The sequence below is a fragment of the Aythya fuligula genome, chromosome 8, assembly GCF_009819795.1.
Source record: "Aythya fuligula isolate bAytFul2 chromosome 8, bAytFul2.pri, whole genome shotgun sequence".
NCBI classification, from domain to species: Eukaryota; Metazoa; Chordata; class Aves; order Anseriformes; family Anatidae; genus Aythya; species Aythya fuligula.
In genome coordinates, this window is record NC_045566.1 from 31,056,984 (window position 1) to 31,077,599 (window position 20,616).

Genomic DNA, 20,616 nt, shown 5'->3' on the forward strand with positions numbered 1-20,616 from the left:
CACCTGCATTCCAGTGGGTTAGTGCAGATCATGTGATGGAAGTTATAACCTAGGTAAAATGTTAATGACTAAACTTGGCACAGCTGAAGCTTTTAATCTTTTATTGCAGTTTTCTAAGGAGCGGCAAGTTATGGACAACAGCCCGGAAAAACTGAAGAAGGAGTTAGAGGAAGAACTGCAGTTAAGTAGCGAAGACTTGCGTAGCCATGCCTGGTACCATGGACGTATTCCTCGGCAGGTATGTGATTCTGTGATTCTCATCTTTGTGTTGCCAAGAGTGCTCTGAGCTTTTAAAGAATTTTGCACTAAGGTACTACACACATCTGTGATACCTCCATTAATTTAGTAGAAATGTAATGCCTTCTTAGTGTGAAAGCTGCATTTATCACCACTCGGTGTAAAATGAGGTTGATGAAGGATTCAGGGCAGACACTGGTGGAATATATGTTTCAGGATTTTCCTGCACTGAATAAAGACAGAAATGGAATTTATATCAGAATGCTATCCCCAAATATAGTTCAGACACACTGGTATCATTGTACTGAACCAAATGCTGTTGTTGGTTTTCTTTATTGTGTATCAGATTTTGGGGAGGGAAAAATATAAATCTATTCGGTAACTTCATTTTGATCGATTGTAGTTAGTAGTATGTGAAAGCTGTCGTTGTATTGGAGCTTGGCTTGCAAGGGCACCTGGAGCTCCACCTGCAGGCTTCTCTCCTACCCAGCTCTCACCAGAGCTTCAAGCTGCCTGCTGCCCTCGGTGTACATAACAAGAGCGGGCACAGCAGTCACATTTTCAACTTACTGTTAGATGCACAGTTTATCAAATGCAAAGGACTAACTTAAAACAGATTTTTCTGACTCTTCCTGGTTTTATGCAGCATTCATGAAGAATAAAAAACAAAAGCTTGTTGTTTAAGATAACAATGAAGGGACAGTTCCTGGGGTCCTGTAGTAATGACTTCTAAACTCTTGTGTGACTATATATTCAGATTCTTTAAACTCTATTAGCAAATGAGAAGAAATTTATACATGCAAAAGTGGGTCATGCTTCTGGCTGCTGGGCATTTTCCACTGAGTCCTTCCAGATACTGTGGGATGAGCTTGTAATTTTAGAATCAGAGATGTTCTTCTACCATGCTTTATGAGTTGCTTAATATTTTCTAGCTTTGTCCTGCCAGAGTAGCTAAATTAAGTCCTATGTGTATGAATATTTTGTTGTTTGGTGATCGACTTCCTGATTCTTAAATCATTTATTCTGTGTTCTTTTTCCTTAAAGGTGGCAGAAGGCCTAGTTCAGAGGGATGGAGATTTTCTCATTAGAGATTCTCTTTCCAGTCCTGGGAACTTTGTTCTTACCTGTCAGTGGAAAAATACCTCTCAGCATTTTAAAATCAACAGAACAGTTCTAAGGTTCAATGAAGCCTACTGCCGTGTTCAGTATCAGTTTGAACTTGAAAGTTTTGACAGTATCCCTGGCTTAGTTAGATTCTATGTTGGGAATCGCACACCAATATCAAAGCAGAGTGGAGCAATTATTTTTCAGCCTATCAACAGGACTGTACCTCTCAGGTGTCTAGAAGAAAAGTATGGCGTAACTCCAGTCCGTCAAAAAGAGGAAGGTATAACTGAAGGAAAAACAGAAACTGCAAAAAGACTGAGCCTTGGTAAATCCAGCATGCAGTCGCAGGAGCAGAGCATACCCAGAGGAAATCTTATGAGGTACTTTAATTTTTCTGTCCTTACAGGGTGAAAAGAGGTGACTCCATCAGCTCCAGTGTAGGTGATGTTAAGTTTCATTCTGACTGTAGATGGAAGGACTAGGCATCAGGGTTTGCTGATGTTTAGCGAAAGATACTGTAGAGCCTTTATTTGAAACTTCCTGAAATTGTTAAGATGTTCTCTACATGGTGGTTATTGTGCTAGATCTTTAGAAAATATAAAATACATTGTGGAGGTAAAATAAATGGAGATGGATGAAGCTATGACTTAAGTGGCAAGGCTGCGCTCTGCAGTCCTTATGTGAATGAGAACATGCCCCAGTTTTACAGGGTAGCTCTTACGCTGCTATTTGCATTGGAATAATGACAAAACAGTGCTTCCTGAAGGCCATTTGAATATGTGATTAGCCTAGCAAATTAAGAAATTCTAGTGGCATGGAAAATAAGTGCATAATTGCATTCTGAAAATATCTATGGAAAAACAAGATGCTCATGTGCAGTTCCAAAGGGTTGGCTTTGTCTCTGGTTCTCTATTTGTAGATTGATGCGTTTTGGAGAGAGGGAAGGAATAATTCAGTTGGAGTTCAGGGTGAGAGTGAATGTGGACTCTGGAAGCACAACAGGAGTGCAACATGTTCTTCGGTTGCTTAGCAAATATAGACTAGTATGAACTGAAGGGTTAAAATAAAATTGTGCTCTTGCTGCTTCAGAGAAGTCTTTTTATTTATTTTAGTCTTTTTACTAATTATTTCCGTATTTTCCTGCTGCAAAAAAAATACCAAGTATGGGATAATGGCTACTAGTTTCAGTGTCCAGATTGAATGTTCCATTAAAAAGTCTCAGCATTCAAAGAAACACCCTCATAAATGCTGGAAGTTCACACAGTATATGGCCCATTTCATTGCTACCATACCAGCATGAAGTACTGATCTTACAAGTTGCCCAAGTAGAAAGCTGATGATCTCAGCCATGATTAGGATATGTTCTGTCAGTTAGATTGGTATATTAAGATTGTTGGATATATTGATATATTCGTGTTGTGTGTATTGATGTTTGTGTTTGCATTTTTGTCTACCCTAGAAACAAAGAAAAAAGTGGTAGCCAGCCAACTAGCTTGGATCATGTTCTGGAGAAAAGATTCCCTTTAAAGACTCACCAGTCGGAGAGCTACCTGCTGATTGGTATGTTTTGTAATTACACATTTTACACACACAAGCGGTGAGCTCCCAGGTGATCTGTTACACTTCAGACCAGAGTGAGACTGTAGAGTGTTCTAAGTACTGTATATACAGTTAGTACTTATTGGCCTATATAAGCTGAATTAATACACTGATTGCTCTTTCAGTACAGGAACAGGTTCTTTATTTCCAGTGTGCCAGCTAGTTCATTACTTCAGCGTGCAATTCAGCAGGCTTCCACACACAAAAAAATGACAGCTACACTTGGCATTGATATTTGTTTCAACAGTATTTCGTGTCCTTGCTTGTGCTTCATAAGAATTGTCTCACGTCTTTCTAACGGTCTGTTAAGTAGCATTCACTTCCATGGAAATCAGTGTTTCCTTGAGAGCAGTTCCTTGGGAACAAGCAGTAAAGCCACTTAGCTGTAGATACCAGCAAATGCAGTGAGAACTGAGATTGGGAATTAGGGTTCAGGTTTGTATTGGATGTTGAGGTTTACGTATGCAATGAATACAGTATGAGGCATAAATATTTAACACAGAAGTATATGAATCTATTTCTTCAGATCTTCAAATCAGCTACTGTTTAGCAAAGAGATGAGCATCCCTGAAATTCATTCCTTCCATACCTTACTACGTGCTCAGGCTTGACTTTGGGAAACTTTCCTTTCATCTTAAACTTACCATTCTCAGAAATGATTCATCTCTTATGTGGTATGGCTGGAAGTTTCTGTTTTTATAGCATAGATCAAGTTACATAGAAACCTCTTATTCTAAGCCATGGAGGCTATCCAGCTCTGACATTATAGCCCATGTATGCAGCAGGGACTAGAGTTATTGTCAGCATTACCACAGAATAACATTTTAGTGCAGCTGTTCTGTGTATGTGGGATTTCGGGAGGATCAGCAACTGAATGGAATTTGCTGGCTAGCTCTTTCCTCAAAATACAATTTCACATACATTTAATCAGTGAATAATTTACATGAGCGGACAGTTTCCTCAGGAATTGTATATGTTTTGGCCTTCTAAGTCACTGTACCATAAAAATAGTAACTTTTTTTCTTTTTGTTTTCTTCTGCAGGTTCAAGACATCCTTCTCAATTACCTGAAGCAGATGCAGACTCCTGTCCAAGCTCTCCTGCATTTAGAACAGGCAGTGAACCTTCTCTAAGCCCAACATGTGTTCAGAAAGTCACCTCTGAGACGCAGGTAGGGGAAGCTCTTAGAGGATCGGACAGTCAGCTCTGTCCAAAGCCTCCACCGAAACCCAGCAAAGCATCCCTGCTAAAGGCCCCAGATTCTCCTGTGGCTTCCCACAGTTCAGATGGACACTATTGTGAACTAAGTCCTGCCAGAGATCCTCCAGCAACAAAACATTTGTGTCAGAAAAACAGCTATGTGGAGCATCTGACACGAAAGGAGAAGGGAACACACTCATTCAGGAACTCTGAAACAAGCTATTTGATCCTGGATGATGACCCTACAATGAACTCTGCAGATTGTTCAGAAGATTCAACTGAGATGGCTGAAGACAACAGCATGTTTTCTGCACCTCTTTTTGAGACAGTGTCTAGTTTTAAACCAAATGATTTTGAATCCAAACTACTTCCTCCTGAAAACAAGCCATTGGAAACATCAATGTTAAGAAGAGTGAAGGAGCTTTTCACCAAGAACAATCCAAAGGTTATTGCACAGCATATTCTTAGGATGGACTGCAAGGTAAAAAAGAAAAAAAAAAAAGTAATTTTAGAAAGATTTTTTTCATTATATTTTATATTGTATGAGCTTAGACTTTCCAAACGTTGATTTGAAAAGATTAATGTGTAGATTTGCAGCTAGTGTAATAAATTTGTTGACTTGCTTACAGGACTTTTTAGGGTGTGATTTGTTTTTCCATTTGAAGAACAAGGCCAAAAAGTCCTTTGGATTATAGGTGCCTTCCAGCAGCTTTGACTTTAGACTCAAATTCTCAGTGCTGCATACATCTCGTTAATCTCCTGTCAATTGCTGTGTATCTGATTCTCATTTAGCGTTGGCTGCTGCTACATGAGGCTTCAGACACATGGTGACTCAGAAAAACTTGTTGAAGGGGCATGTTAGTTTAGAGCAGGACAGCAGCTCTCCAGGATGCTCATGTACGAAGGGGGAGCCTATGGGTTTGCAGCCTTCCTCCAGTAACCATCTCCTTATTTTAAAATGTATAAACTGGAATGAGGCCAAGGAAACTAGCCTGCTGGTAGTGTGGGAGCCTGTACAATTAGTTAAGAGGCACTGGAGTGTCTTAAAGATCCAGATTTTTGTATTTTAGAGCAGGAACAGTAACTAGCTGGGACAGGTAGAGAGAAGTCTGTATTTTGTCGTCTTCTCATGGAGCTGAGAGCCAGTGACTTATTCACTGGTGACTTGTTGCATACTATTGCACTGATAAGAGCAGTATGATACAATGAGATTGGCATGCGAACTGGGCCAAAATGAATGCTTTGTACTGAGATCTGTGATAAGGCTGAAATTTGTAGTCCTCCTTGTGGTACCAGGAGCTCAGTTTTCCCCTTCAATAATAGCATTTATATATATATATATTATATATATATAATATGTATATAGAAAATTTCATTTGTGAAAGAAGCACCCATTCATTTAGTGATGCAGTGAATGTCTGCCACCTGGATGCCTGAGGAGGGATCTTTGTGAAGTAGTTGCAATCAGGGTGTATCCAAGGGCTTTGTATCACACTCCTGCTTCTCTAGGAGAGAAACAGGTTTCTCAACAGTGCTAGATTTTGCACCAGCAAGGCTTGTTGTGACACAGATTGCTTTCATCTTTTCATAACCAAGAAAGCCTGATGATGGATGTATCAGAAATAACAGGCAGATAGGTTTGTAAATGTGTCGATGTACAGCCATCAGATTATCCAGCAGATAATCTCTCATTATATTAATTTAGTTTTGCCTGTAATTATCATATCTAATTGTTACTGATATAACCAGTAACTAATGCTGTCTGTTTAGAAAGCAAGGACAAATTGGTGAGGGTGGCAGCTTTCCATACTGACTTCGTTAGGCACTCAATGTTGTGTCCTCCCAAAAGTCCTTTTACTGATTAATCCTTATGAGAACCCTCTAGTTCTCAACAATTCTCTGCAATGTTGTATTTTTAGAAATGAAGAGAGCAAAGCACACTGTGTAATGTGCATGTACTTTAAGGCCAAAAAGCAGTACCATGTTGATTAAGCATCAGGACAAGAGAGCACCACATTTCCTGGAGCTTGCATACGAAACTTTTACTGGGTGTGAAAGACATAAATTACAGCATTTAGGTCACATGTTTTTAGTTTTGTGATGAAAAAAGGCCTTCTTATATGATGCACCGACTGTCCGTAAGTTAATTAAGTTGTTCTTAGATGACTATTCTAACGTTGTACACTCAGCTGTGTGTGTCTTGCTCTGGACTGCCTCTATGTGGGCAGGTTTGTGGTAGTTCTGTTGTTATTTTAAAAAAAGTTTCAAAACTAAAACACAATTTTTTGCACTTGTCAGGTGGCAAGGATATTGGGAGTTTCTGAAGAAATAAGGAGGCTTATGGGAGTAAACTCTGGTCTTGAACTGATTACCCTGCCTTACGGACACCAACTACGTCTGGACCTAATTGAAAGGTAAATGTTCCTGTTACACAGGGCAGATGGCCAGAAGGTGAAGGCATTGCTGCTTTGCACTCAACATCTCCTCAAAGAATGCACTCTTGCAAGGTTTTCTGAATTCATGTGTACAGAAGATAATTTAGTGAGATACTTTATCACTTCTTTGGCAAAAATAAATTCCTTGAGATCATAGGGCAACTCCATCCTGGCAATATAGGGAAAGGCAAATGGTATGGAAAGCAGGGTCCTAGATCTGCTGAACATCTTCAGCTCTCGTTTAAGCACTTGGATTTTAGGTAAAGTTCAGAGGACCTATGTTCTATCTGAGCATGTGTTTGTGGTATAGAATGACGATAATAACCTTCTGCAACTGGGGAAAAGGGCAGAAGAACTGCCCTTAAAGTAAAACACAAAAACAAACAAACAAAAAAAGCCACTAGAGATCGGCAGTTTTCTGTAAAGCCTCTGCACAAGTTAATGCATAATAATTAGCATCTTCTATCCTGATCTAGTTTCTCTGATTCAGATTTCAGTAGTTCAACTGCTGAAATTTAGGGGGAAGATCCCAAGATTTGTGTGGAGGACAACAGGAACTGGGTGGAGCTGTTTTCTACAGGGTTCAGTCATTCATTGCATGACTGAACTGAAAAAGCAGAACTTTGTGTTCAAAACGTGAGGGATAGCCAGCCAGCTAGCATGCTATAAAGTGTGCTTGACATACTCAAGTGTGGAGTGAAATGAAAAGTAACTCATTTGGCTAGTTCAGGCAGTCAGCCATGCTCTGTGCTTACTATTGAGTGGACTTCACAACTACTGTCCTACAACACTGGCAGGCCATTAACCAGGTTTTACCTTCCTTGAACAGAGTACCACAAGAGATCTGGCTGCACAATAGTAATTAGTATCTTAGGAGAATGTATTAGAACATAATTTTGGAAAAAAATATATTCTGTGTAATGGCACTGCTGCTCTTGATACAAAGATGTTTTTAAGAAGCGCAAATAAGTATGTTTGCTAGGCACAAAATGTTGAAATAAACCTTTGAATCGATCTTCTCTGAATTAATGTACAGCATAATGTATTATTATTTTACTAATTAATAACCAGCAGTACAAATTGTTTCACTTGCAGGCATAATACTATGGCAATAGGAATAGCTGTGGATATCTTGGGTTGCACAGGAAATCTAGAAGACAGAGCTGCAACATTAAACAGGATCATCCAAGTCGCAGTGGAGCTGAAGGACTCGCTGGGGGATTTGTATGCGTTTTCTGCCATTATGAAAGCACTGGAAATGCCACAGGTAAAAATCTGCTTTCACTTTATGTTCCAAAACATGGAGTTGTTTGTTGGTTCATTTTAACTAATTTACACAGTAGCAGTGTGTTTCTTCTGTGAATTACTGAAGTAAAAAAATGGATATTCCTATTTCATTTGAACAGGTCACTAGGTTAGAACAAACCTGGACCTCTTTAAGACATCATTATACTCAGACTGCCATTATGTATGAAAAACAGCTGAAGCCGTTTAGCAAAGCTTTGCATGAAGGACAAGGTGAGTGGAAGAGTGAGCAAGAATGATACTGGTTTCTGTTTATATTTTTACCTCTCCCCACTACCACTTGCAGGTGGAGGGATGTGAGGCAGCTGCTGTTTTGTAACCAAGTATCATAAATTGACTACATGACCTTATATAATGTAGATTAATGAAATAGAATGAAACAATGAAATAGAAGGAAACAGTCTGCCAGCCACACATGAGCATGTGCTTGTATGCGTGCATTCATGTAGAATGTAGCATTGTGTGAATGTAACATGTCTGCTCAACCCCACACCCACCTCTGTGGAAGATGCAGCAGAGCAGAAACTGAGAGGAATGACTCTGCAGCATCTTGCTTCAAAGACGGGACAAAAATCTCCCTCGTCCTATACAGGGAAGAAAAAGTTTTTTTCTGGCAGCTTTTGCTTTTTATAAGCTTTGCCTGTAGGATCAGAAGATGAATTCTGAAATACAAAGAATGGGTTAGTCAGATAATTCCTCTGATCACATCAACTGCTCCTGCATCAGTCTTTTTGTTTGTTTGTTTTGTTTTTTCTGCCCTAGTCTCCATAGGGGTGTAAGGGGGAGGTATATTTCTCTGCACATTTCTGTGGCTACAAGAATCGTTAGAGAAGGAATACTTGTTGCTCCCACAGACTGTGTTGTGGCTAAGCATGTTTAAAATCTCTGTGCCACCAATATTTCAGCAGAGCCTTCTCCTGTAGCAATTACTGTTCTCCAACACTTAATTTATCCTGGCTATCTTCCTCAGGTGCATCTGAGGTAGGAAAAGTGGGAGACAAACACCAGTTTCTGACTTTGAAAAGAATATTGCAATTATACCACCTTCTTCAGTTAGCACTTTTACAATGTCTGATGATATGGTATGTTACTCTGTATTCCAGAGATGATCAGTTCTCCACAGAACAACATAACAGTGCCACTCTTGATGCCTCTTGTTACCTTAATGGAGCGACAAGCTGTCATTTTTGAAGGGATGGACCTGTGGGAAAGCAGTGACCAAAGCTGTGAAATAATGCTCAAGCACTTGATCACAGCTCGACAAATAGCACAGAATGCAGAAATGTACAGCTTGACCGCAGAACGGATGCTGGAAGGTAGGGAGCACCAGCAGGAGATGCTCCTGCACGTTAACAGAATGTGTGGGTTATGTCTGAAGAATAAGATCTTAGCTTAAGTGACAATAGAAGTTACTGCAATAAATTCTCAGCTTTCATGGAAGCTGAGATGGTAGCAAATGTGCTGCGGGAAACGTAGGCTAGGGATACCATGGATACTGTTTAAAAACAGACAGCAAGTTAGTCATCACTATAGTTCTACAATAAGCAATACAGCATACATTTCTGCTAAATGTTCTCCAAGGTCTCAGGACTTAATATGCTCAATCTTTTAGCAACTGAATGTAAGTACAGGAAGGACAGAGGATAACTTATTGCCTTTTGTACAATTAAAATTCCTATTCCTATCTTTGCAAATAAATCACCACAGTAAAATTCTTTACCAGCAGACCAAGATACAACACCAAGATCTTGACTGTTTGCAGCCAGAAAGCAGCAATGTGTTAGTAATATGACTGTAATTTAAACTTGCAGTGAAAAAGTTGAGAAGGGGAAGACATGTAAGTACTTCTGCAGGCAGCAGGTATACATCAGTAATTACAGGCTATGATTATAATGACAATTATATACAGGCTATAATGACTATTCTAGACCATAACAGTTGGTCTAGGAAAGCCTATCCTAGTATTTGAATGGTACTGGAATATGACAAAAGGAAAAGAGTTTCACCAGTCTTCTAGCTTGTTAAAAGAATTGTGGAAAAGAAACCAGTGCACTAAAGCTTATCTTAATTGGAGGGAATGCAATTTAAAAGCCATTTTTTTCGAAGTAAAAAAAACTTGCTTGATGGTGATACTGTGGGATTTTTTTTTTACTTACTAGGCTTCCAACCAGATGAAGAGATGAGTGAAATCTTCAAGACAGAATTTCAGATGAGATTGCTCTGGGGCAGCAAAGGAGCACAAGTTAATCAAAATGAAAGATATGAGAAATTCAGCCAGATTTTAACTGCACTTTCCCGAAAACTGGAACCTCCTCTGGTGAAGCAGGTGGAACAATTACATATCTAAGACTCTAAACACTATTAAGTGATATACTTGAAATAACCATAGTTTTCTTTTGGTAATTTGATACTGCACAAATTTCTTGCATTTCACAAGATGTTTAGAACTTTTAACTGCACAATGCACACTTGTTTTAAAACTACTGATTTCTAAAACAAATTATTTATTTACTGTGGCACCAAGTCATTTAATAATCTTTTTAAACAGGTAGGTTATCCCTGTAAGATAGTTTTACAGCTTTCCGTATTTCTCTAGTGTTGCAATGTTTTCATAATGTCTACAACAAGGGGCATCAGCCTCTTAATGATATTAAAATGAAGCAAATAGTGTAAATGAAGTGATAGATTAACTATGTGACACTGCAGAAAATTTCAGTTGTATAATATTCCTTAACTGAGTACAAAACACCATGTACAGAATTGTGAATTAAAGTCTATCTTTATGCAAAATTATTTGCATACTGTGGTTGAAGAAATGATCTGTGACTGCAAAAGAAGGCTTAAATTTCACATTACCTATGAAAGTAGAAAATTAGTTGTGTTTGTGATGGGACAACTTAAAAGTGTTTTTTTTTAAGACAATCTGTAGGACTTTGGCTTTTACTGGAGCCTGTACAACAGCTATGCTGCCAGGAAATGAATGATGAAATGGTGAGAACAAATAATCCAGATTATTAAAATGCTTTCCAATACGACTAAATGTGGGTGTATGTATATGGTAAACTTGCTTCATCATCTATGGATGTGAATCATTTTGATAAGCAGTACTTACATTTTTTCTTGGATGACAGCAAAAGGTAAGTTGTTAGCACTTTTCATAGATAATCAGGGTGCATGATGTTTACATAAAAATGCTTTAGCAGCAAATTCTACTTCGTCAAATACAGATTCAGTGTTCTCAGAAGTTGTACAAATATTTAGGCAAGAACTATGGTTAGTGTTGAATTTACTGTTTGTCATTATGCCTGCTTCTGGAGTGAGATGTTACAGCATTTGAAAGTACTGGAATAGTGAGTAAGCTAACCAGAAAAATGACCAATACCAAAAGGGTAGCATTCTGTTCCCACCATCTGTAATCAGTGCCAAGGTTCTAGAACCACAACAGCAGGTTACAAACTTCCTGTTTAGGCTGGGATGCTCTAAGTCTCCCTATCAATCTTAATAGAAGAAAAAGGTTGAAACTAATTATTTAGACCATGAAAAGATTTTTTATTCCATGAAAATATTCTCAACAGAGAACACTATTTTAAAACAGAGCATTTAACATTTAAGAAATCAACATGTGCACAAAAAAAAGATGAAAAATTACTAGAAAATGTAAGATTCGTTAAGACAATTCACGTTCAAAATTTTAGAAGAAGTGATTTATAACTAGCTACGCAAGGACAGATGTCTTTTTTCCTATGCTTAATAACCCTCATAACAAGTTGCACTATCCCTCATGAAAGCAACCTGCCTCCAAAGGAAGCAAATCCTGGTTTTAGAAAAACAAACAGTAGCATGAAAAGAACATTCAGTCCTTTACCAGGAAGTGTTATTACTGACCTGCAAGGCTGTTAGCCAGGCAAACAAACCACAGGCCCTTTAGCAGAAAATACACAGATCACATTTCCAACTTCTAGCTTTAAAATAAAAAAGCACTAATTAAAACAAAACAAAAACTACATAAGTAGTTTTGTCAGTATTGAGTATTGTCACATTATTATATAAATAACCCTGTATACAAGCTCCAAAAATCTAAACTTTAGAGTTTAATAGCCCCCATAATACACTAGGTCAAGCTGTGTAATAGTGGTATACATAACAAAAGGAATAAACCTCTACACAAGTCACTCAAATTCAGTTTTACTCATAGTACAGTTCCTAATAACACTGAAATTAAAAAGAATCCAGCACTGCTACATCCAAATATTGCTTCAGACCCCAGGAAAACAGGATGTTTTGATTATTATTTCATTTCCCCAAACAGCAGTTGGCTTGGCTGACAAGCTTTGTTTGATGCAAGTATCCCTCCCACCCCTGCCCAACATTGCTAGTCTAATTCTTATCACCCTAATAGATCAGATATGATGTAGTTATTAATAGAACCACAAATGGGAGGCAAGACAACATAAGCAATAGGGGCACTGCAGACAACTATATTTACACGTATAAACATATCCAAATTTCAATTGTTTACAAGTAAAAGTGCACATAGATCATTACAAAGTATCACTCAAATTTCAACAGGTCCATACAATGAAGCATCACCTGGAAACAGACTAGCACTGCAGTAATTAAAATGGGAACTTCATAGTCAAAAACTAAAAGGTTCCATAAAAATATTTTTTAAAATATTAAAGTCAAATTAAGAGATATGCGTCCCAATGTATAAAAGTCATGATGCACCATGTATCCTGTAATGTAGAACTCTAGAAAACACCTACCGTGGCTACCTCAGCAGCTGCAGCACTGTGGAAAGAGCTGAGACACAAAGCCCTTTGTGAGATACTGTAAGTGGTAGTGTTGGCAAACAACAGATTTAGGCACTCTAGTTTAAGGCAGCATTTGAATGGCAAGCAGTCGACTTCTGAAAACAGTCATTAGCTCGCAGTGGTGAATCTCTGGTGGTGTTCCAGGTTTTCAGTGCGCACAGTAGGTTACTGAAGTGCTGAAGATGGACTACAGGTCTAGGAGTTTCTCTTGACTGGATTGTAGGGTAGAGCTGAGATGTATTATTTCCCCAAATCAACATAAATACATTATGGTCTCTTATCAGTTATGCCAAAAACTGGAATGTAATGATGGTTGCAGTGGAAAAGTTGTGGAAAAGTTATAGCAGCATACATGGATACTGGGATAAAATTCTAGTGTTGAAGATATTTAAACAGAATGATTTGTTACAAAATAAGAAAAGCAATGATGTCAAAAAAGTGTTACACAGACATGCCCGACTGTCCTAGGCATGCAAGAGGAGGTTAAGGGCGAGCATGGAGGTGGCACAGGCAGACTGGTAACTGACATGGTTCTAAATGACTGCCAATTACATGAGTTGGAAAAAAGTATAAATGAGATGACCAAAATGTTGCACAAGCTAAAATCTAGTTTGTGCCCTTCGGACCACCTATGACAACGAAAACAAAAAATTTTAGGAGCAGTTGCCTTTTTACTCTGGTAAAGAAATGCTATTTTCCTGCACGAATTTAAGAATTTGTAATGCATCCTTAATTATGTATGGAAATGCTAAGAATGTTAGTGACTAAATGTATGTCTGCATGCATTCATGCAACTAGCTTTTCCCCTTGTTTAATGGGCCTCCCAGTCTAATACCTTCTCCCCCCACCCCCCGCCCCAAGCAGCTGCATGTAACCTCCTTCAAGATCTCGCCCATTTTCTCAGAAACCCGCTTCAGGAACCTGCAGTCCAAGAGGAAAAAGAAAAGAACAAAGTTACTGAAGGCCTTTAGAAGACAGAGAAGTGTGCTCAGATCTAACAGGCCATTCTCAGTGGCTATGCATTAGCCTTGTATTACTTCCACAAATCCACATTACAAATACAAGCTTTTAGTTTTTAGCTTAGTTTCTTTTTCTTTTTTTTTTTTTTTCTCTAATAATCAAGTAGTGCAATGCAGTTTCCAAACCTCAGTGATTAACAGTGAGGGAATTAATTACTGTACATTCAAGAGCTTGATTTCAAACTAAACATTATGCAATTCAAAGACTTAGCTTACAGGCACAACTTAAGAACATAAAATCATTCCCTTTTCCGGAGCAGAGAGCTTAAAATTCAGTGAAACATCATCAACGATTACAAGTGTTGGCTTGTTTGATTTTTTGGTAGTGTTTCAGTTTTGGTGGGGTTTCTTTAGGTTTAAGGTATCTAGAGTTAAAATCATTAAGTTGTGTTCTGTACACAACATTTTACTTTACAACCACAGAAAGGGAAGGAGAAACACAGGTCAGTGGACTTTCTGTCCTTTTAATCATACTGTTTCTTCCTGAGTAGCTCTGTTGAGCTTTTAGAATCAGAAAAGATTTTCCTGTTTAAGAGGTGAAAGTTGCCAAGTATTTTCTAAGGAAGGAAATTAATAATTTTCAGTAACCAAGTTCAGTTAGTTATTAGAGGAAAAAAACCTCTGGTTTAAATATATAGTTTAAATTAAGAAATGGGAACAGTACATCTTAGAAGTCTTTAAAACTTAAATTTCAGTTTTCTATAAAACCAAACAAAGTACTGTGTAGAACAAGCAGGAATCCTGGTCTTTCTCCATTTAATAGTTGAATTGGATTTAGTTCTCTGTAGAGCAGGAACAGTGAAACAAAGTAGAAAACACTGGCCAAAACTGTAGACCAATTTAATGCTGTCATATCTGAAAAAGCTGTGGCAAACTCACATTGCAAACAACAGGCCCCTCCTCACTTCTGTTATTCTAATGCTTTCCATGAACCTGTGTGACTTACTATTTGTCCACTATTTTCCCTGCGGAATGTATACTTGTAAGCTGCCAGTTTACTGTTAGATATAGGTTACTGCACCTTTGCTGTTTTTCTCTAGCGTTACATCTATATATGACGTTGGTACATAGCCTTCCTCTCCATTTTGTCTCCGAGCTCTTGTCCACCCATCTCCTTTGTCCTCCTCAATAATGTATAAAATTTCCCCTTCTTTCATTGCTAGAGTGCCTTCGTTATGACCTGGGAAAACAAAAGGCAAAGAAGTCTTAATGTGCAGACAGAATTTCAAGTCTTTTTTCCAGACCATAGTTTACAGATTATATATAAACAGGAAGTATCAAAAAATCTGTGCAAGAGAACATATGGTCAAACAGGCTTGCAGATGAAAACCTCGTCTTATTTGTAAAGCTGAATATTTGCCAGTAGCTGTGCTAATATTTATCTTAAAACAGCAGAAAAGTACTGCATATGAACTAAGCTTGCTTATAAAATATTTCCACAGATCTTATAAGCAACTAGTTACTCATAAAACTTAATTTACTTTAAATCATTTTACTTCTCTTCTCTGTAACAAAAGAAATCCATACATTTTACTGAAGGAATTGTAGTGTATGTTGTCAACCTTACCATCAAAGGGATATATTGCCTTGCAATGTCCTATAGCTGGTAATGGATCATCATCTTCAAACTCATCATCAAATTCATTTGGATGTGCATGCTGCTGTGGTGGGCCTCGTACTTCCTGATTTGCATCATCCGTGTAACTCCCTTCAGGGCTGTAATATAATGATTGGAATGTGAGGATTCTTTGGAGTTTTTAGTTCTGAAACACCGAACATGCATCACAGAAGGGTAAGACCATATTGTTCTGGGAAGGCCTGTTAACAGTGTTTATATTTGCTCCTGGAGGTGATTTTCTGAAAATGTTTTGATCTAACAAAGGTTTTGGACTGAATTCTGCTACAAAAACACATAACTTTGACACACCTGTCTCTACAAAACACAGAAAAATGATGAGCCTTATGGAATGGAAAGAGTTCACTTTAAGAGACACTGGTTGTGTCTCTTAAATAATGAGTGCTTGTTTTCATTAGACTCAATTTTTCTGTGCTACCGTAATGATGTGAAGTGAGCTCTAGTGCTCAGAACCAGTAAGATTTTCCTCTAGAAAAATAAACTTTCAGAGGATAAGGAATAACCATCACCTTCTCTTAACTATCAGACAAATGTATTGATTCTAGCATAAGATAAGAAAGCAGTAGAGATAGAATAATGACCTCTCTCTGCCCTGTGTTACAAGGTGGTTGATATCACTGCTGTGCCGCCTGTCGCTTCTGGCTGCTACTTTACCTTCAACTTCAGAGAGCCAGGCCTGGGGGGGAAAAAAAAAGACAAATACTGGTTTCAAGACAAAAGTTGATTCTAAACCAGCAAGAACCATTTCAAAAATGCACTTAACTGCACACTGTTTAGTTGTCAGTACACAGCCACAAAGAAACTGCATTCACACATGAAATCTTGTAATTATTTCCATATGAAGTATTAATCTAATCCTCTCTGCTTAGCCTATGCTCCATACTTGAGTTAGGTAGTAAGGAAAAAAAAACTTTAATCTCCTATGAATTGCAGAATAAGTAATTAATAAATTCTTCTCAACAGTTTGCATCTTTAATAAAGTATACCCTTATTCTAGCTAGACTAACATACCTGAAAATAGCATACCCTAGGGACAACTGTATTGGGAGCTTGTTGTTAAACCAAGTAGTTTCATGACTGCAACATTTATAACCCATAAAGCAAACTACACCATTACCATTCATTTATATTTTCTGAATAATTGTTTTAGATTCTCACCTCATTCTTGTGTATTTCCATCCGAAGACGGTCCATGTTGCTCATTGTCTCAGCTAATTTTGGTTGCAGACTGCTTGGATCACCCATCTGGGGATTTTTTTCATAAACATCTTTCATCTTGATGAGGGCATCTCTAACAGTATATAAAACCCCACAATAATTATACAATTACAAACATCTGTACTGGTTCATTAAAGCTAAAATAATATTTAGGTATATGAGAGCCTGACCCATGATTAGAGTTCCTAGATCCTAAGCACAGACATGAGGAACTACAGCTCCCTTTAACACACCTAACTCTTTTTCCCATTCTGTCATCTTAATATTTTGCTTTACTTTTTCATGTCATGTTTAGCATGGAAGGAATCCAACTGTCAACTCTTCTCTATGTAGTGTCAACACTGTTGTCTGTACTGTTATACACAATTTCCTAAATATTAATTATGTTCTTTTCATAATGCACTAAGCTGCAGCTCTCTTGCTCAACAGACCTATGCAGTGATTTTTTTCTTTAACGGCATGCTTTTAGATCCAATGTTTCCTATGCAACATTAGGATTGAAATATGTATTATAGTGAAGCAGCAGGAGGAGGTGATGATAACAATCTACATAAAACAAAGCATCCACTAAAAATGCTTTGTAATAGCTTGTAATAGCATATTCTCTCCTAATGTCTGAGAGCTGTTGGCTTAAGCAGAGGACTTCAATTGAAACAGACATAGAGAGACCCATGATGAACTTCTAAAAAAAAAAAAAAAATGCACTCACTTTTGGTCAGTTTCCTTCTGTAGTTCTCTGTTGAGTTCATCAATTCTCTGCTGCAGTTTCTTGCGCCTTTGTTCTGGAGGGAGGTGACTGAAGTCTTCTAGTGCAGGGCCCTGCAAATATGAATGCTATTAAAGAAACAGCACACACACATTGAGACAGCTGAACTGACATACCCACACATGAACAGTGGTCACTGGAAGCAGGATGGACCTTCTTAAAAACTCTCTACTTGATGCACAGCTCTTTAAAAGACCACAACAGAATGATTGCAAGCTTTTGGTGCCAGCTTGTAGTCACTCATTTAAGGTTCGTTTTGCCTTCTGCAATAGGTGTCTCAGGGTTATAATTAGTAATTTCTAGGCTTAATAATAATTAGTCTGAAAAGCTGAGCCATGAACCTCCCTGTTATATCTACTACCCTTAAATAAGATTTAGCAAAATCAGAATTAATTACTAACAGTAATTTCAGTCAGAACAAAAGTCTCAGTTGTGTATATAATAATAGTGTGTACATAATTGATTCTTTCCTAGGATTATGTTTTCTATGGCTATTTAGATGCTGTCAAAAGAAGAATACCATAATTTGGACCTTCATTACAAAACAGCATTGTAATTCCCTTTCAGAAGTTCATCAGTCTTGCTAGAGAACATATTACAAGAATCTCAATTAGACTTACAAAGTTGTGATACATTTTTACCTAGCATAAAACCAGTTGACAGAGCACAGAATTTGTATCATGAAAATTATGACTTAAATTTCTTACTGACTCGAAACTTGGTTAAATATTCTACATCACCTTTTTAATTATAAAAAAGAATGCTTCAGTGAGGAAAAAAAAAGTTACTTTTCATACACAATCCCCTCACCCCCCCCCCCTTTTTTTTTTATTCTTAAGACCAATTATTGTTATAGTCTAAGCTTGTGCCAGGGTTACTTGTGTGTATGAAGAATGGAAGGACTTGTGTGTATTAAGAATGGGAAGAAATTTTTACATATCCTGTGAATATGTTGTGCCAACTCTTCCCTTTGGGTGACAGACACCTACACTACTTTTTAAGAAGGAAATACAGTACACTTATTAATAAGAGAAAGTTACATTACTTTTGTGCTAGTTGCATAAGAAAGTTATTTTTAGCCCAAGAAACCTGCTTGCCATTACAGAAACCCTCCTCAGAGGTAAACTGAACTTGACATTTCTCTTCACAAGAGGAAATTTGACAGAAACGTAACTGTCAAGATCTTAATACAAGCAGCCTTACGCTCAGATGCTAATTCCAATGTTCTAGATATGTCCCCCTCTTAAGATCTTCTTGCCCCTCAACTTCCTGGTTCTTTTTCACTTGTAAAATCATCATCTAATTACTTTTTAAGGAGGGAATACAAGACACCATAAAAGATGAATAATCAAGATATGTTGTTTCCAAAATAAAGCAAGAGCTCTTCTTTCTGGGGAAAAGTCTTTTCAGGTGCTTTTATGTGCTACCAGGAAAGAAAAAGATAATCACATCCTCTGTGTGATTGCTCCTTAAATGTTAGTTAAAACTACCTTTCCTACAGTAATAATCAGAAGAACACTTACTTATGTGAATTTTGCTGATCTACTCTGCAAAATAATAATATTAAGATGTGCTTTTAATTTATAAAAGCCTCATTTATTTCAAATACAAAAGCTTTCTAATACTCCTGAACATAAAAGATCATCTCCCCTGCAAATGTTTGGTTAAATTCAAGTGAGTGAATATTGCAGTATTCAATATTTCTCTTTTAAACAAGTTTTGTACTCTTTTTGTATAACTATTTTATGCTGCTATTTTATTTTATTTCCATTATCACCAGCTGATGAATACTGGTCAACGTTAAAATTCCAAAATCACAGAATTAGTTGCAGCTGGATCATATCTAATTATCTCACATTAAGCATGGATGAATAAGAACATGACTGTGTATGAGAGTGGAAAGTCTGGAGATGCATTTCAGCACCTGACTTAGCAGTTATGATATGGAAACACTTTCAAAAGATTACTTTCATGCTATCTTAGCAGAAGTACAGCAGACAGATCAGCACACGGGCTTACCATCTTCACCGACCACTGCACAGTTCATTTGAAAACAGAAAGAAACGGGAAATTATTCACATGCAAAGACCAGTTACAAAAATGATTAATGCCTAAAACCATATCTTCAAAATATTTTTAAAGACTAAAATTTTAAAATTATAAAAAATACATTTTACTACGAGCACAAGAACAGCAAATTACAATAATCAGAAATGCACTTCTGCTTTAAGCATTACTGATTTTAAAAATGTCACTAGGTGATAATGGGTAGTTTAACTTACAGAATTGTAATACACAAATTCATTGAACAAATTTTGAATTTTAGTGCTTCAAATAATATGCTTAAAGAACTTCTGTTGTGGGAGAAGAAACGAACACACAGCCAACAACACACAAAATAGCAGAATTCAATGATGATGAAGGACTGATCAGCCATATGCAAATATTTTGTTAATTATAGCTAACAATCCACTACCATCAATTTTACAAAGGTAATTTTTACCAAGTGTTTTACGTTATTATCAAAGCAGAACTACAATAAACAAAGACCTTTTAAGTGAATAATTTTACTTTCTGAAAACAGCGCATTTGAGTCATTGCTGCTATCCTAAAAATGTTTTACTTAGATGAAAATAAAGCCATTTAGAGAGTTACAAGTTCATCCTTAGAGGAAGCAAATAAAACAGACAGGTGTCAAAGCTTTGGCTTAACATGCCACAGCATTTGGAAGATCAATGACCTAGTACAAGCCTTTCCAGAGGAAGGCCAAGCAACTTAGAATACAGTTACCTGTGACATCATTTATGACCTTCAACAATTGTTGTGACAGTTGATTAAAGCACACACTTCAAATTTGAATTTCTAGCCATAAAGAAAATGACACTCCTTTGCAAATGTTACCATGGTAGAAACCTCAATAAAGTCCAAAGACACTGTTGTGGTTTAACCTGGCACACAGCCGTTTGCTCACCCTCCCTCTCCTCTCCTCTCCTCCCTCTTCTGTCCTAACTGAAACCAGGACAGACATAAAATGGCTATAAGAACAAACTACTTTTATGTATACAACATATCCATTTGATGTATCAAGTAGCACTGAGCAAAGACCTCTCACAAGCACTAACACTACCTGGAAATGTTAAGACTTCAAAGAAAAACAGTAAAGAATAACAGTACTAATAAACGAAAGGAGGAGCTGCACTTAAGACTTTTCAACAGCCTATTACTTTTATATAGAGTCACAACTTAAGTTACTGCGTGCTGCTTTCTCTATACAGCATGTG

The 20,616-nt window shown here is 37.4% G+C and overlaps 2 protein-coding genes across 9 annotated transcripts in view; one reads left to right on the forward strand and one right to left on the reverse strand.

The window, feature by feature from the left end:
• The window catches only part of BCAR3 (BCAR3 adaptor protein, NSP family member), an 89,572-nt gene extending 78,655 nt beyond the window's left edge, over window positions 1-10,917 (forward strand). For all 6 annotated transcript variants that reach the window (XM_032191957.1, XM_032191953.1, XM_032191958.1 and 3 more), the window contains 9 exons: window positions 110-238; window positions 1,282-1,724; window positions 2,804-2,904; window positions 3,986-4,623; window positions 6,441-6,556; window positions 7,673-7,844; window positions 7,984-8,095; window positions 8,986-9,198; window positions 10,042-10,917. In XM_032191957.1, coding sequence (XP_032047848.1) covers window positions 110-238; window positions 1,282-1,724; window positions 2,804-2,904; window positions 3,986-4,623; window positions 6,441-6,556; window positions 7,673-7,844; window positions 7,984-8,095; window positions 8,986-9,198; window positions 10,042-10,229 — 2,112 coding nt within the window. In that variant the 3' untranslated portion in view covers window positions 10,230-10,917. The remainder of the gene's footprint in view (window positions 1-109; window positions 239-1,281; window positions 1,725-2,803; window positions 2,905-3,985; window positions 4,624-6,440; window positions 6,557-7,672; window positions 7,845-7,983; window positions 8,096-8,985; window positions 9,199-10,041) is intronic.
• Window positions 10,918-11,407: 490 nt separating this feature from the next.
• Window positions 11,408-20,616, reverse strand: part of FNBP1L (formin binding protein 1 like) — a 51,865-nt gene continuing 42,656 nt past the window's right edge. Inside the window, exons 10-15 of one of the 3 annotated variants that reach the window (XM_032191961.1) lie at window positions 17,279-17,388; window positions 16,510-16,642; window positions 15,933-16,027; window positions 15,283-15,431; window positions 14,737-14,895; window positions 11,408-13,617 (exon numbers count right to left, since the gene is read on the reverse strand). In XM_032191961.1, the coding sequence (XP_032047852.1) occupies window positions 13,610-13,617; window positions 14,737-14,895; window positions 15,283-15,431; window positions 15,933-16,027; window positions 16,510-16,642; window positions 17,279-17,388 (654 nt within the window). In that variant the 3' untranslated portion in view covers window positions 11,408-13,609. Of the gene's footprint in view, window positions 14,896-15,282; window positions 15,432-15,932; window positions 16,028-16,509; window positions 16,643-17,278; window positions 17,389-19,354; window positions 19,370-20,616 lie in introns of all 3 variants that reach the window. The other 2 variants (XM_032191962.1, XM_032191960.1) reach the window with 2 other exon arrangements.